The sequence below is a fragment of the Malus domestica genome, chromosome 09 (genome assembly GCF_042453785.1).
Source record: "Malus domestica chromosome 09, GDT2T_hap1".
Classification (NCBI taxonomy): Eukaryota; Viridiplantae; Streptophyta; class Magnoliopsida; order Rosales; family Rosaceae; genus Malus; species Malus domestica.
The window spans coordinates 33332877-33348057 of record NC_091669.1 but is presented as its reverse complement, the minus strand read 5'-3'; the positions used below and the strand labels follow the sequence as shown (position 1 = coordinate 33348057).

General features: G+C 33.8%; 1 protein-coding gene across 1 annotated transcript; it reads right to left on the bottom strand.

Annotated features, from left to right (window-relative positions):
- Positions 1 to 9319: 9319 nt before the first annotated feature.
- On the bottom strand, positions 9320 to 11923 carry LOC103444230 (transcription factor MYB20-like). The gene is made up of 3 exons (XM_008383153.4): positions 11587 to 11923; positions 10979 to 11108; positions 9320 to 10119 (listed from the first exon to the last, which is right to left on the bottom strand). Exons 1-3 carry the CDS (start codon positions 11717 to 11719, stop codon positions 9561 to 9563), a joined length of 822 nt encoding a protein of 273 aa, XP_008381375.3. The 5' UTR covers positions 11720 to 11923; the 3' UTR covers positions 9320 to 9560.
- Between the last annotated feature and the right edge of the window lie 3258 nt (positions 11924 to 15181).

Sequence of the window (15181 nt, the reverse complement as noted above, 5' to 3'; positions counted from 1 at the left end):
TATATTTAGGTTGCAAGAGGGTGTAGTATTAGTATAACTAGTTGATTACTGTCAGGTTGAATGTTTCATATAGTAGGATTCTCTCTCATCTTATTATTATTCTCTTTCATTCCCTCCTCTCACATTTTTTTTTCTTTTCTTTTTATCTATATAAAAAAATTCAAAACAAAATGCAAATATGATGTAATCGTAACTATTTAAACAGAAAGAGATATAAGAGGAGAGAGATTATAAGAGGAAGAGAATTCTGCTCCTTGTTTCATAGTCAATCAAATGAAATTGGGTTTAATAAAGTCAATGACTTACGACAAGTTGAATGTCCGCTTCGAATAAAGTCAATGATATACGCCAGGTTGAATGTACACTTGGAAGCTTACCTTCACAACGACCTTGAACTTACTTCACGGGTTTACTTTGACTAGGTCTTCGGATAACTCTTTATTTTCTTAATTTGAGAGAGAGAGCTGCAGAATCCTTCTAGATATTTTACGACGTGTGCTTACATATAGTCCAGAAAAAGATGAACTGACTGAGGCCTGGTTTGGTACTGAGGTCGTACTCAGTGCACAAGGCTCTCACTTTACGCAGGGTTTGGAAGAAGTGAATGTCGGCTAGCCTTACCCCCATTTACGCAGGGTTTGGTACTGAGGTGATTTTGAAAAAAGCTGATATCAAAAAAAGCTTTTTTGTGTTTAATAAACATTCAGTTTCAGTTTTTTTTTTTCACAGTTTTGGGTGAAAAAAAGTCAAAAACAAGAAGCTGCAAAACCCAGCTTTGAAAAACCGGCTTTTTTCACATCTATTTTACATGAAAGTTTACCAAACACTATAATACTGTTTTTTTTTTTCAAAAGCATTTTTACAAAAAAGTTTACCAAACACTCTACAACTTTATTTCACAGCCGTTTATTCTCACAGCACAGCAGAAGTTGTTTTTTTTTTTCAAAGCACATCAATATCAAACCAACCCTGAGTCAGGTGATATTATTTCTTTTTTGAGAAAGATGAACTAACTGAGCCCAGTGATATTATTTCTTTTTTAAGAAAGATGAACTAACTGAGCCCAGTGATATTATTTCTTTTTTAAGATGTTAGAGGGATACATGAAAAATAAAATAAAAAACTGCTAATTTTATTCAAATTAGGACCCTAAACTATCTTTCTAGTAAAATAATTCTCTAAATTCATTAAAAACTGCTAATTTCATATTTACTATAAACTCATGAAAATAACAAATTTACCGTAAAAAGTGTATGCGACACATTAACTTAAATTGACGGAAAACTGAATAAAATAGGTTCAAATTTAACATTAGGAATGTAATTGGAAGATTTTAATTAGTTTTTCATAAAAATAGTTTAGATGCCTAATTTTTACTCAGACAATAATTAAAGGACTAAATTGAAACATTACTTAAATAAATTAGTACTAATTACAGTCTCCGATCCTAGTGTGAATTACAGTCTCAAATAAATTAGTACACAAAAAAATTAATACTAATTGGGAGTATACGTATGAAGCAGTAGATGTTATATTCATCCAGAAAAAAAAAAAAAAAAGTGTTTGGCACGTCATACGGTTGGATCCATATGTCATTGTAACTCGTAGCATACGATTTTAACTTTCACGACATACAATCATTTGTAGTCATTGCAAGTAAAGACATTTGAAAATACAGCTCATTGGACGAATAAAGACAAAGAAATAAATTAATAGAAATATGCTGTATATTCAGAAATCAAACATGACCTTCGAGGCTTAGAATTATATAAGAAACATACATCTTTTTCATTATAATTAGGTGTGACTTTGAGATTGTGAATACTTAAGAAAACATGGGGTTAACATTAACATTCTTTAAAGCATGTGGCAATATCTAATCAACTTTTTTAGATATTGAGCTAGCGCAATGAATAATAATAATACATTTTCGTTTAAGAAAATGATAATAATAATGATGTCCGTTCTTTTGTTTTATGCATATGAATGACAAAAAAGATTTATAAATTGATAATTTTTTTTGCATATTTGATCTTTAAATGATAATAAAGAGAATGAACATTTCTGATTATGATTTTTGAATAACAAAAGTTTGTCAATCATAAGTGGAGGACAAACACTTTTCATATTTACACAAAAGTAAATACCATAATGTAAGTACATATTAGCCATAGTAAAAAGAAATGCATGGATTTTTTAATTGACCACCAATTGATTTCAAGCATAACATATGCTTTGGGTAAACAACCGGTTATTAAAGCTCTATCTATCATTTCAAATTTCAGTAATTATTCAATATGTACAGTACTTCTATGTGAACTTTCATTTTGATAAACAATAAGTTGACAAACAACCGGCAATCTGCTCCTGGTTTCAAACTCAACGGTGGTAACTAAACACAATAATTGTGCTTGTTGCAGGATTTAACCCAACAGCTTACGGCATCCCTATCAAAGGAGAGTTGACATTCAGTGAGAGTCCACATATATAACAAACTGAATGAATCCTCAATTGCATGCTTGCCAGACTGGCTGGTAATTAACTCCTTAAACACGGCATTGATTTATTTGTAAATACTTGCGCAAGCATTCTAGAAACTCAAACCCTAAACCATGAGAGAGAAATTTAAATATGATATATATGTGATTTATAGTCCATTGTTTTTGACATAGCGGGTTATGGTGTCGACGTTAAAAGGAACTGGTCATATGAAAGACAATTATGTGTTTATGTTCCTCCTTTTAAAATGTCATCTTTGAAAGTCAGAGGTCTAGTGGTATTCGACAATTATGTATTTATGTTTGTTCTTTTAAAATGGGGTGTGATATTCACACATTTCATTTTACTTCACACACCGTTTTAATTTTCGGCCGTTGGATCAAATGAATTGAAGAAGATCAACGAACAAAAATTATCAAGGGGTGCGTGCGAAGTAAAATGGGGTGTGTGGATAGCATGTCATCTTTGGAAGTGAGAGGTCTAGTGGTATTCCTCTTCACTTGTAAGTGAGAGGCTTTATATTTGATTTTTGCCAAAAGCGAAGTTAAACCACATTATTGCTAGATCATTGTGTGGTTAAGTCCACCCACTCTTCTTTAATGTAGATAATATCATTTGTTAAAAAATGTCATTTTTGATGCTAGACAATGGCAAAACGTTACGATACATGTCGATAGTATACTAAAGGAAACCTTTTGTTTGTATATCATTCAACTCTATTAGTTATCTAATTACTTTATACGATTTTAGTAATATATATATATATATATATAAATGTTATTGTCATTCCAAAAATCTCATTATACACTCCTCACAAGTGTATTTTTCTTTCTAAATATAAAAAGTTTGGAGTGTAGAATGAGAATTTTGAAGTGCTAATTACTATATATATATAAGATTCTTCATTTTTACCGTGATTATTATCTTATTCAACACACATTTGAGTGTGTAAGCTTCATCAAATATTAATATTATTACCTTATCCTAACCCTTGTAAAAATAAATAATTATTATTTTTAAAGTAAACTTTGTGTTCAAACCTTATTTATGCACAGCTAGCTAGATTGGCTAATCAAGTTTACAAAGCTAGAATAAATCTAACCATGGCTAGTTATATTTAATTAGAAACAAAAGCTGCTAAATTATTTCATTCAAGTAATTTACCTAGCTAATACTTTCCCTGAGTGCTCAAGTAGTTAGTAACTCTTGTATAAAAATAAAAAAAAATAAAAAAAAAATAAAAAAGTAGCTAGTAACTGTTCGACCATAAAAAAAAGTAGCTAGTAACTGAAAGCTAAATTACGTTCAAGGAAACGACCAAAAAGTCAACACGAATAAACGAAACGAGAAGGGGGGGATTTGGTTGGGTGGCTAGAGATTTTGCAGGGATCTTCCAAGGAGCTGGAGGAGTGGGGAATATTTGCTGCGAATCAAGCTTTATGGCGGAAGCAGAAGCGGTGCGAGCAGCTTTGGTGGCGTGTGTAGAAAGAGGGTTTGGGTTTGCCCAAATTGAAACCGATTCAAAGGTCTTGGTGGACATACTCACAGGTGTTAGTCTACCGGAGGCTGCAATGGAAGGTGTTCTTTGGGACATTCATCATCTTAAGCTACAGTTATGTTCAGTTAAGTTTCTTTTCACTCTTGTTCTTGTAATGGGGTTGCGCACTTGGTGACAACTCATGTTACAAGGGTGGGGGGATGTCATATGTGGGATTATTTTGAACCGGAGTGGTTAGTCAACACTCTAGCTTTTGATGTAAACATTTCAATTCGTATTTAATAATATTCTACTCTTTGGAAAAAAAAAAAAATTTACTAAAATTCATCGTTAATTTGAAATTCACGTGAAAATAATAAAAACTCTAAAATTTTATTGATAATATTGAATAATGAACTGAACCATACATAAGGCGACATCAATTAAAAAACACAAAATCCTAATTCGTTTGAAACACTAGAAGTTCTAGAATAATGACACTATTGTTCACCAAGAAACAATTCTAGGCCAAAAGAAACAGATTTACTGATTAGATAGTAATGAGTGTTTTCTATTCTGATCACCTATTACAGAAGAAGTTCTTGGCTGAGGGTGCCTTATTAGTGGCTGCTTTTAATCCGGGTCTCTGCGTACTATGTTAATTTGTTGTTTGTTTAATGTTTTTTTTTTTTTTTTGTGACCACTTGGTATTATGGTTTTGTGATCTTCGTCTTTACTTAGTGAGAAATTTTACATTCAAATTTAGTAGATGTAGAATTCGAAATCAATTTATACTCACACCCTTTAGTATAAATATATTGTTGAATAAAAAATATATTCTTTGCGCCGTTGGAATTGATTCTTTAAATAAATATTAATGCTAGGGAGACGGGAGACCATTCATATTACATTTAATTTGACAAGTAATGCATAAACCAATATCTAATTAGATCAATTCATTAATTAATGTGACGTGTACATTAATATAATACATAAATGTGGTATCTCTTAGCAATCTTCTAATAAAAATTAGAATTCGAAATATACATGTTTAAACTGAAGAAAATTAATGTTTGACTATAGAATAATTTGACAACATAAAAAATAGCTTAACTTCATATAAGTAAATGAAAAATTCGTTAAGTTTCCAATATGAAACAACACTCCACATCCTTTAAACAACAGTATGAAAAAGAAATATGGAGATAGGCAATAAGTTTGGTTTCTTTATACTTGTTACTCTCTTCAACATAGGAATTAAGAAACAAGGAAGTTTAGTGTGATTGTTTGGACCAGCGTATTAGGAAACATACAGGTTTAATTATGTGGCCTACACGAATACAAGGATGTAGTGCCTCACTAAGTGTGCACGTACGACATGCCCCCAACTAAGGTTTAGGACAGGTGGTAGAGACTAGCTATAGTCTTTGTTTCGTGCCTGGTGGATTGTTTTAATAATAATTTTATTTAATTACTGCATCTTAAATTATTTTTTTATGTAGAAAATTTAGGCGGTATGAAGGACATAAACCTTAGTCATGGGGAGAATATAAACCTTATTCCGTATAATGCAAGAAAAAAGAGAAAAATAACATGAAAAGAAGAGAGATATAAACATTACCCCTCTAAAAGCAAAAAAAAAAGGGCAAGAAAAAGAGGGAGCATGAAACCTAATGACACATACCCCGACCCGGAATGTCCACTAGGACTACGAATCGAGCTGTGCTGGCCGACACCTGGAAGGTGACGAAGCCATAAAGTTGATTACGTGGAAAAAGAATAAATTAAAACCTAAAGGTGCCTAAATACAAGAGTGCACTGTGAGCGAAAATGAACTCATTTCACATGTGACGTCAAAGTATAAGTAAAGTACAGTAGAGTGGATTGAAAATCATATCATCGAAGGTAATCTCCAATACCAAGATTTGCCACGAATCCTCGTCCCTAAGAAAGCTCTTCAACTAGACCTGGAGGAATAAAACAAGAGTGAGTGGCCAAAAAAATAAAACTTTAGTAAAAACCTTCTAAACGATATAATCCCTCACCGTAATGCCCGTTAGCTTCCAGAAAATCATACTACGGATAAACGCGAGATCAAAAGTATACTAACATTGAATCCAAAAGTATACCACATCACAGTATTTCATTAGCAATAAAAACAATCAAATGATTAATAACTCATACTAGCACACAAGTCGGAGTCACCTATGGTGACCTGTACGACTTCCCATATTTCATCACATATGCTAGCTCATCACATATTTCATCACATATGCTATCACATATTTCATCACATATGCTAGCTCATCACATATCTTATCACATATGCTAACTCATCACATATGCTAGCTCATCACATATTTCATCACATCAGTCGGAGTCACCTCTAGTGACCTGTACGACTTATCCATAGCTCAATAAGTATACCTGCACACGAGTCGGAACCACCTAAAGTGGTTTGTACGACAGGACTGGGTGTAAATAAATACGCTCAAGTGCTACGATCACGTGAAGACTGTGTGAACAATCGCGGGTCACCTACGAGTCGGAACTACCTATAGTGGTTTGTACGACGAGACTGTGCACCTACCTTGAATCTAAGGTGAGCATAAGGTGCAGGAGGTGAACATCACGTGAAGGACTGTGCCTTGGCCACAGGCAGGAGCACTAACACCGGGGTGGAGCTCTCAATACATCTCAACATAACATGTACGACCCATGGGCAACTCGTACAACAGTGTCGGAGTTGCTTAAAACATGCATGTAGTCATGCCATAACTCCATTATTTCAACTAATACCATGAACTTACCTGAACTTACCTGGTTATCCTGCATTCACCTTGCACTTCAAAGTGTTCATAATAATTGTGCTCAATAATATACTTATGGACATGCCTTGATGCAATTCAAAACTTAACCATATCGTAGTGCTGCCAAATATATATATATACACACACACACACACACACACATTTTCGAACAATGACCCTCACCTTGCACAATTTCCCAAACAAGGCTATTGTTTCAATTCTTTAATCTCATTTATGTTATGGATGCATCTAACGTTTCGTTAGACTGCCTACGTACCCTAAATAAGGATTAAGCCATTCGTAGTACACAATAATTACTTCAAAGCATTCACTGTAATCATAAGCAATAATCAATTTATAAATGTTTATGGAATTATCAATCATATATGTGTGTGTGTGTGTGTGTGTGTGTGTGTGTGTGTGTGTGTGTGTGTGTGTGTATCTATAAGACCCACTCACCTGAGATCCACGCTACGACTCCCTAGCACGCATATCAAGACATCACGAACCATTGTCGTCTATGACCAATTATCAAATCATATCTTATAGTTCTGACCAATAAAAATACATAATTTACATAAAACAAAACCCTAAGATTTGATCCGGAACATCCGCATTACGGATTTCCAATCCGTTACTTCTAAAGATGCACATTAAGCTTCTAGAACAACATCCTAAAATTTCATTACGATCCAACGGTCGGATCTCCGCCAATTGCCAAAAACCAAGTGGTGGCAACATTTTATTTTATGAACTTACAAATCCAATTCGGGAAGATCTGTGTGTTGGATTCCCAATCTGTAAGTTTCTATGTTCCTTAAATATTATGTACTATAATGTAGTAAAGTTTGGTGACGATCCAACGGTCGGATCGTCGATTCACATCTTTACCAAGTAACGTATCTTAATGAATTTAGGTCCAGACTATCAACCTACGATATACAATCACCAAAACTGAACTCAAGATATCTAATTTAGCCTAAGAATAACATCGAAGGTCCCCTGGCCACGCGCCGCTGTGGGTGGCGGTCGGCCTCCCCAACTCGTCGGAAAATCCAACTATTTCAAAAAATTATCAAAATTTATAGGAATGAAGATCTCAATGAGTAAAGTAAACTTTATACATGTGACCAAGTCCAATTTGACCTGGAAGAGCCTCAATTTTGCTAAAAACCGGTCGGAAACCCAACAAATGTGTGTTCTTGATTCGTCCCCAATTCGACTCCGACGCTCCAACCAATGATTGGGCCTTGTTCTAGGCCTCAAGGGAAGCCTAATGGGGGTGGAGATCGACTGTAATTCATTAAAAAATAATGGATTTCCACCATAGAAGCTTTTAGGTATCCTGCCGCAAAACACCATAGTTTGGTCCAATTTTCGTCCAATCTTGAATGAATGATGAAGGAGAAGGAGTGTGAGGGTGATTACAGGTGGTATTTGGGTGAAATTCGCCTAAAAATTGGTTAGGAACCACCGGAATCCAATCGGGTCAAACAGACTAGGTGTGCAGGTCGACAGGATCCGATGTGATCACACCCCTCTCCCTTCTCTCCCTTCTCCTCCTTCTATTGTTTCTGATTGGATCTCCTCCTTCCTCTCTCTTCTCCCCATTCGGCCACTCTCTCCTTTCTCCCCTGTTCCCTCTTCTTCTCCCCCGTTTTCATTCTTTTCTGTTTTTCCCACCTTTTTTCCCCACACACACATACCAATAGTCTTTAGTTCAATGAATAATAACAATAAAAAAATAGTGTAAAATAACTAAAATAGTATTTCATTCCAAATACTTTTGAGTTCGTAACTCAATAAAACTTTAATAGTAACTCCAAAATCACTTCTACATGTGCCTACGTATCCGTAAGATCAAGCTCTATCCAAATATGTCAAGAAACATGACAAAATATACGAGAATCACATACGTCCTCGAAAAATCACACTTTGCCCGTAAGGCGTTTCCGTAATTTCACGCATTAAAATTTTAAAAACCATAATTATTAGGGACGGGCTGTCACACCTAACCCCTCTTCCTTCTCTCTCTTCATAGTTTAAATAAATTTAGTGTAGATTATTTTATTTTTCATCAGGAAACTTATTTGAAAAAATATTCAATTTAAAACCTAATTAATCTAAATTGTGAGAGAGTAAACTTAGTTAAGAGTAGAGGGAGAACTAACTACTCTAGTCAACATGATTAATCACAAATATACCAAGCTCAGAATAAAAAGAAGGGTGTTTTAACAAAACACTCACAGTATTGTTCACTTTTAACAAAAAACCACATTTTTACCTTTAACTGACACTATTCATTATACCTTTAAAAAGGGCTTTTCGTTAAAAGAGAAGTTTTTTTGAACTTTTCGTTAGTTTTCCTGAAAAAGAATTGAGGCAACTTAAATATAATATGATCTCAGCAAAAGGAAAAAAGAACTTAAATAATTAACATGATAACTAAAATAAAACATGATAATGGAATGTAACAAAACGGGACCTCGAAAAGGTTCATGAATCCTTCAGAACAAAGAATAAGAAAACATGATTGGAAAGAAGAAACCGGCCAGCCTACATCAGATTGAAATAAAAATCTAAATGCTTCCATTACACACAAAGTATTAAATTTAATTTATTTCATTTCACTTCCTAAAAGAGTAAAAAATGCTATAAATACGTGCTTTCTTTTCTCTGTTCTTTATTTATTTTGTACTCTTCAGAAAGTAATTAACACGCAAATTACAATATATAATCCAAGTGGAAAAATTTTAGTTTTTTTTTTTTTCTTTTCACAAGAGCCCATATGCCCAAGATTCTTGACCCCAGCTGCTGAAGTCATCATCCCACAAGCCCATGCTGTCATTGTTACTGTTGTTGTTGCTGTAATCACTGTCAGGCCACTCAAAATCTGGGAGATGCAATTCTTCAAGAAAATTGGATAATGAATTTGAACAAGAAGATGAAGAGGTTGATGAAGAAGGAGGAACACCAGGAACTAAAATCTCATGGGGCTCAATTAGTGGAACTTCATCTATGCAGAATCCATCAATCAAGAACTCCATTTTATCCAATCCATCACCTCCCATGTTTTTGGAATCTTCCTCTTTGGCCTGAGTAGGGGCATTTTGGTCAATTTCAAATTTGTCATTAGCTGCACAAGATTGTTCTTCTCCTCCTTCTGGCTTTTGACTTTGTGATTGTTGGCTTTGGTCATTGACATTAACAATTGGTTTGTGGGTGAGAGGATCAATCCCCATTTTTCTCAACTTCTTCTTGATGTGGGTGTTCCAATGATTTTTTATCTCATTATCTGTTCTTCCAGGGAGATGAGAGACAATCTTAGACCACCTGCCAAAATATTAAGAAACACATTAATTTAATTTTGATGATACATGACGTTCTAACATCTAACATACAAAGAGAGAGAGTTGAACTTAATTGCAATGAGAATGAACACTAATTTGACCAAATAACGCAACTCACATATACACTTAAAGAAAAAAAATATTTGACTTGTGCAGACAATAAAATAAAGAAGGAAAAACAAAACAAATTAAATAATTGTTTTAAAGTGTTTTTTTTTTCATAGAGGATTGACTTTATGGCCACAAGAAAGCTCCAAGTAAACGTCCTTCAAAAATTAAAAATAGGAGAATATACAGAAGGACAAGACTGCATATTCAGCACAGTTTTTTTTTCTTTTTTCTTTTTTTCAATGGAGCATATTCAGCACAGTTGAATTCAATGGATACTTATAAGTTATAACATGCATTTCTCTTATTTATCTGAAGTTAAAAGATAAAAAGTTTAAATAAAAATAACAAAATAAAAAACAAGGGAATATATGTTGGAGTGGGTGTAAAAACTCAGAAGTCCATTTCCCAGAAATTGTGCAAAATTTGGTATTCTACTTGCATGGTCTTATATTATTAATATTTTACTAGAAATTACAAAGAACATAATCTGTTAGAGGTGTGCAATCCCCACACCTCATTTTACTTCTCTCACATCCCTTGATAATTTTTGTCCGTTGATCTTCTTCAATTCATCCAATCCGACAGCCGAAAATTAAAAAAGTGTGTGAAAAGTAAAATGAGGCATGTGGATATCACACCCCATCTGTTATTTACTTTAGCAGTGGCAGAGCTCAATAACTCTTGAAAGTTGCTTTTGGATAAAGCACTTCCTGAAATGAATAATCACAAACCTGTTGCCAAGTTCAGCATGAAGATCAATGACCATTTTCTCTTCATATTCTGATAAAAGACCTCTCTTCAAGTCTGGCCTCAGATAGTTGGTCCATCTCAACCTGCAACTTTTTCCACACCTTAATAATCCTGCAATTCAGACCAACCCACCGCAACTATAATCAGTGAATTGTTCACTATTGTTTTCTTCACTTTTTCATTTAAATGTCAAATTAATTCGGGGAATCATGAATTTTAGTTTGGTGGTTTATCAAGCTCACTTCCTCCCCAGATTAAAAAATAAAGCACAAAACCGAAAGCAAAAAAGTTTTGAGCCACCATTTTCTTAAGAAGAATGAAAAATAAAAAACAAAGATGAAGAGGTGAAACAATGAATTAAAACAAACCCCATTTGTGAAAGCAAAAGAGAAACTGGTTAATTTTTTCAAATTTAAAAGATTAACAAAAAACAAATGTTCTCCCACCCATCTCCTGAAGGAAAGAAACAGAGTGAATAAAAGAGCATTCAAATTTGCAGAAGCTCTCTCTCTTTCTCTCTCTCACTCTCTCTCACTAGAATGGCTATGGAGTGAGAAAAATGAAGTATATAGGTGATATGATATGAGACCTGCAAGCTTAGGAACAGCTCTCCAGCAGCATTGGCCATGGGCGAGGATGAAGTTAATGAGCTTCGTGTCCTCTTCAGCTGTCCATGGTCCCTTCTTCAACCCAACTTTGTCACAGCAAGGTTTCCTTCCCATTGATTAATCCTCACCAAAATCAAACTCACCCACAAAGCTATAATATTAGTAGCTAGCTCAATCAGCTATAGTAGTCCAAGTCTTCAACTTGGCTAGCTAAAGGCCTCAGTAAACTAGTTGTGAGATAAGAGATGCAGATAACAAGGTTAGACTCGTACCAGTACCCAGCTATATATACACATATCTCATAAAATATTATATAATAATAATTCAAATTACCCCCAAGGCCAAGACTACTTCCCTTCTATGGACTTTTTTGCTTGGCTTAGCTGGCTGATGTACGTATTTTATTTGTTTTACCCTCTTTCAACTTATTCAACATTGTAGTTCATTGCGAGCAAAGTGCAAATCAAATAGTTAAAAGCGTTTACACTAATGCTGCAATTATGTGTTCATAATATTAAATTAGGAATTGTTCCTGCATTCACTCAATTCATTTTAAAAAGCACCAAACTAACATCAACACTGACCCAAAAGCTGGTACAAATTCAGCTATTATATGTGAACACTGTATGTACTAGAGAGTGTATCAATAAGTCTTTGAGCTTAACGTGCACTAAATAACATTTACCCTTTCAATTTTGCTCCCATTCATGTTATTTTGATTCCCCATTTTATCTTTGGTAAAAACTAAAAGAGAGTTTTTGTTCCGATTTTGTGTATACACGTGTTGACATGTAACGCGTACATATACGTGCGGGCATCCTAATCAGAAAGCTCCACCTCATCAACTTCCATTGCTTGCGTTTGAATCGTGATACACTCTATTAGTCCATTCCCTTACACACCGTTGAACACAAAACGACACCGCCACATTTCTTGAAGTTGAAAATATGGAACCCTAATAATAAAGAATACTATTTGGATATTCATTAGTGAGTGCTTACTTTTCGATTTTGTCTAATGAGATTTTAGCACATATTTTATTGTTTTAAAATATAATGGACATGCTATTAATTTTTCTCAAGCTTTAAAAAAAAAAGTGTGACATTTTTTTATTGAGCTAAATCAGAAAACGAGTAAATATTCATTAGTGAGTATCTAAATGTTATACAATAATAAATGCTTTTTGTATTTGTCATCATAATTTTTACATTTACACTACCACAAGAAACAATACCATCGGTATGATGATTCATTAATAGTCGTATGTATCAAGCAAAAATAATAAACATGGAAAAATAATTTAATTTAATATAATATAAATATATAAAACTATGAATTAAAAAAAATACGAGAAACCGGTACAAAAATTTGTTTTGGGGTCATTAGTAACTTCTCATTTTGATATTTTTATTATCACGTAATGTTGCGTGATATCGGAACTATATATGTTGTCTGTCACCCTATAAAGATCATCATAATAAAAAATTATCCAAATAAAAAAAAATAAGAAGGTCCAAATCAAAAATGAGAAAGTACATTAAAAAGGTCTAAATGGGGAGGTTTTTAGGATGGTTGCTTCTATTAACACCCCATGATCTTATAAATACACCCCAAGTTCAAAATTATTTTCTAAAATTCCAATTTTAGCCCTTTTTTTTGTTGAAGACACCCCACCTTTTTACAATAGTTAACAAATGAAAACCTTCCAACACCCTAGCTCAACCACTCACCTGCCGCCACCTTCTTCGTCAGTGTCGTCGACCAATGATAGCCATCTCCTTCCCGCCATTCTCTCTCTCTCGAATTCTCACTTCTGCTAATATTCTGCAAGACATGGAATACCATAAAATTGAAAATTTTAATGCCGAAATCAACCTAATCAGGGATACCTACATGATGGGCGGGAAAAATCTGGAAAAATGCTACTTGCAAAGAAGCAATCCTTCCGTTGTCAACTAGGAATTGACTTTCTATGAGTTTAATTGTAAGTGACTAGGAATTGACTTTCTATGAGTTTAATTGTAAGTCGGCATATGTTTTGGTATACTTGAGATCATTTTGTTAATGGAGGTGCCGCCATGGTAGGTGGCTGTCGAGGAGTAGTATAGTGAAGAAAGTGGTGCTGATTTTGTTTGTTTTTATTTTTTATTTTTTATTTTTATCTAATTTAAATAAGGGTTAAAAAGGAAGTCCAAACCAAATAAAAGAAACTGGGGTGTATTCATAATATTGTGGGGTGCCAATAAAACTACATTTTCAGGATTCATCTATAGTTTTCGTAACAATGTGATATTAATTTACAAGGAGCGGGAAATTTGAACTGGATTGCAAACAACAACTGTTGAGAATCGAACTCTAGAAGTAGTCTAATTCTACCTTGAAAGTGTCATGCATTTTTTGCTGGGAACCACTAGCTGTCAGTGCCGCATGATGGTACTGTACCATCTAATAATTTCTCCATCACTTGGGCTCATGAAATTCCGCTCTTTGATCATCATTATTATCATAGACATGATGAAATCTAGGATTTATTGACCAAATCAAGTATTTGTGCAATTGATGAGAAGATTAATTTAATTGCTGCTATGATTGAGAATTTAATTTCAATTCTATTTTGTTAATCAATTACCAAGTTATATAATCATCTAAGAGCCCCATGTATGGGGCACTACATATGTATTTGTATTTGTCTTTTTTTTTTTAACAAACGATATTATCTACATTAAGGGAAATGGTGGGTTTAGCCTCACAATGTACTTGTATTTGTCTTAATTTGAAAGCATCATACGTATTTTTCTTCTTTTGGGTCTGATACATGCATATATGTTCGTACACACTTTGGTTTGAAGCAAAATCTTTCATCTCCTTGTCATCAAACCTCTTCCCGTAAAAAGAAAAATATTCAATAAATGAAGGAATGGGTTCATGTAATATGTAAATCTAATTAGTATTTTGGTCCACTGCTGAAAATAGTGTTGCACCACACTTGGCAAAGAAAGCCAACCAATACCTAATAAAAGAATATCGCGGACTGCCATATACCCATTAAATTTGCAATCAGTTACAGGATGGCATGTGCATGTTGCTGCAAGTTAAATGTAAAACAGAAAATGAGACAAATTAATGAATTGGTTGCGACACAAAGGAAAAATACATAGACGCGAAACGTGAAATCTAATAGCATAAGCCAAAATCCATCATCAATTCGAAATTTTTGAATTTGTTTAATTTTGTATAAAAATGATATATAAATGATGAATTAAACTATATAAACAATTCAAATCCCTGAAAGAAGTTTCGGAATGAAAACCACAAAAAAAGTGAATTAAAATGTGTCTCCCCGGATCCTATCCCATCTATATATACATATATATAAAATAATATTTGAGTTTTGGGCTGTTTGTAACTTCATCTTTCTAAGAAATAATACAAAAGGTGCTAAATGCTAGAAGCTTAAAAGCAGAGAAGTGCGAATATGGTTTTGGTCAAAAGTGCAAAAGGTTCTGTTCTCACTAGACATGAATGAACTCGTGCACGAACCTTGTGAATGCTCATTGTTTGTATTGTTTTTCAATC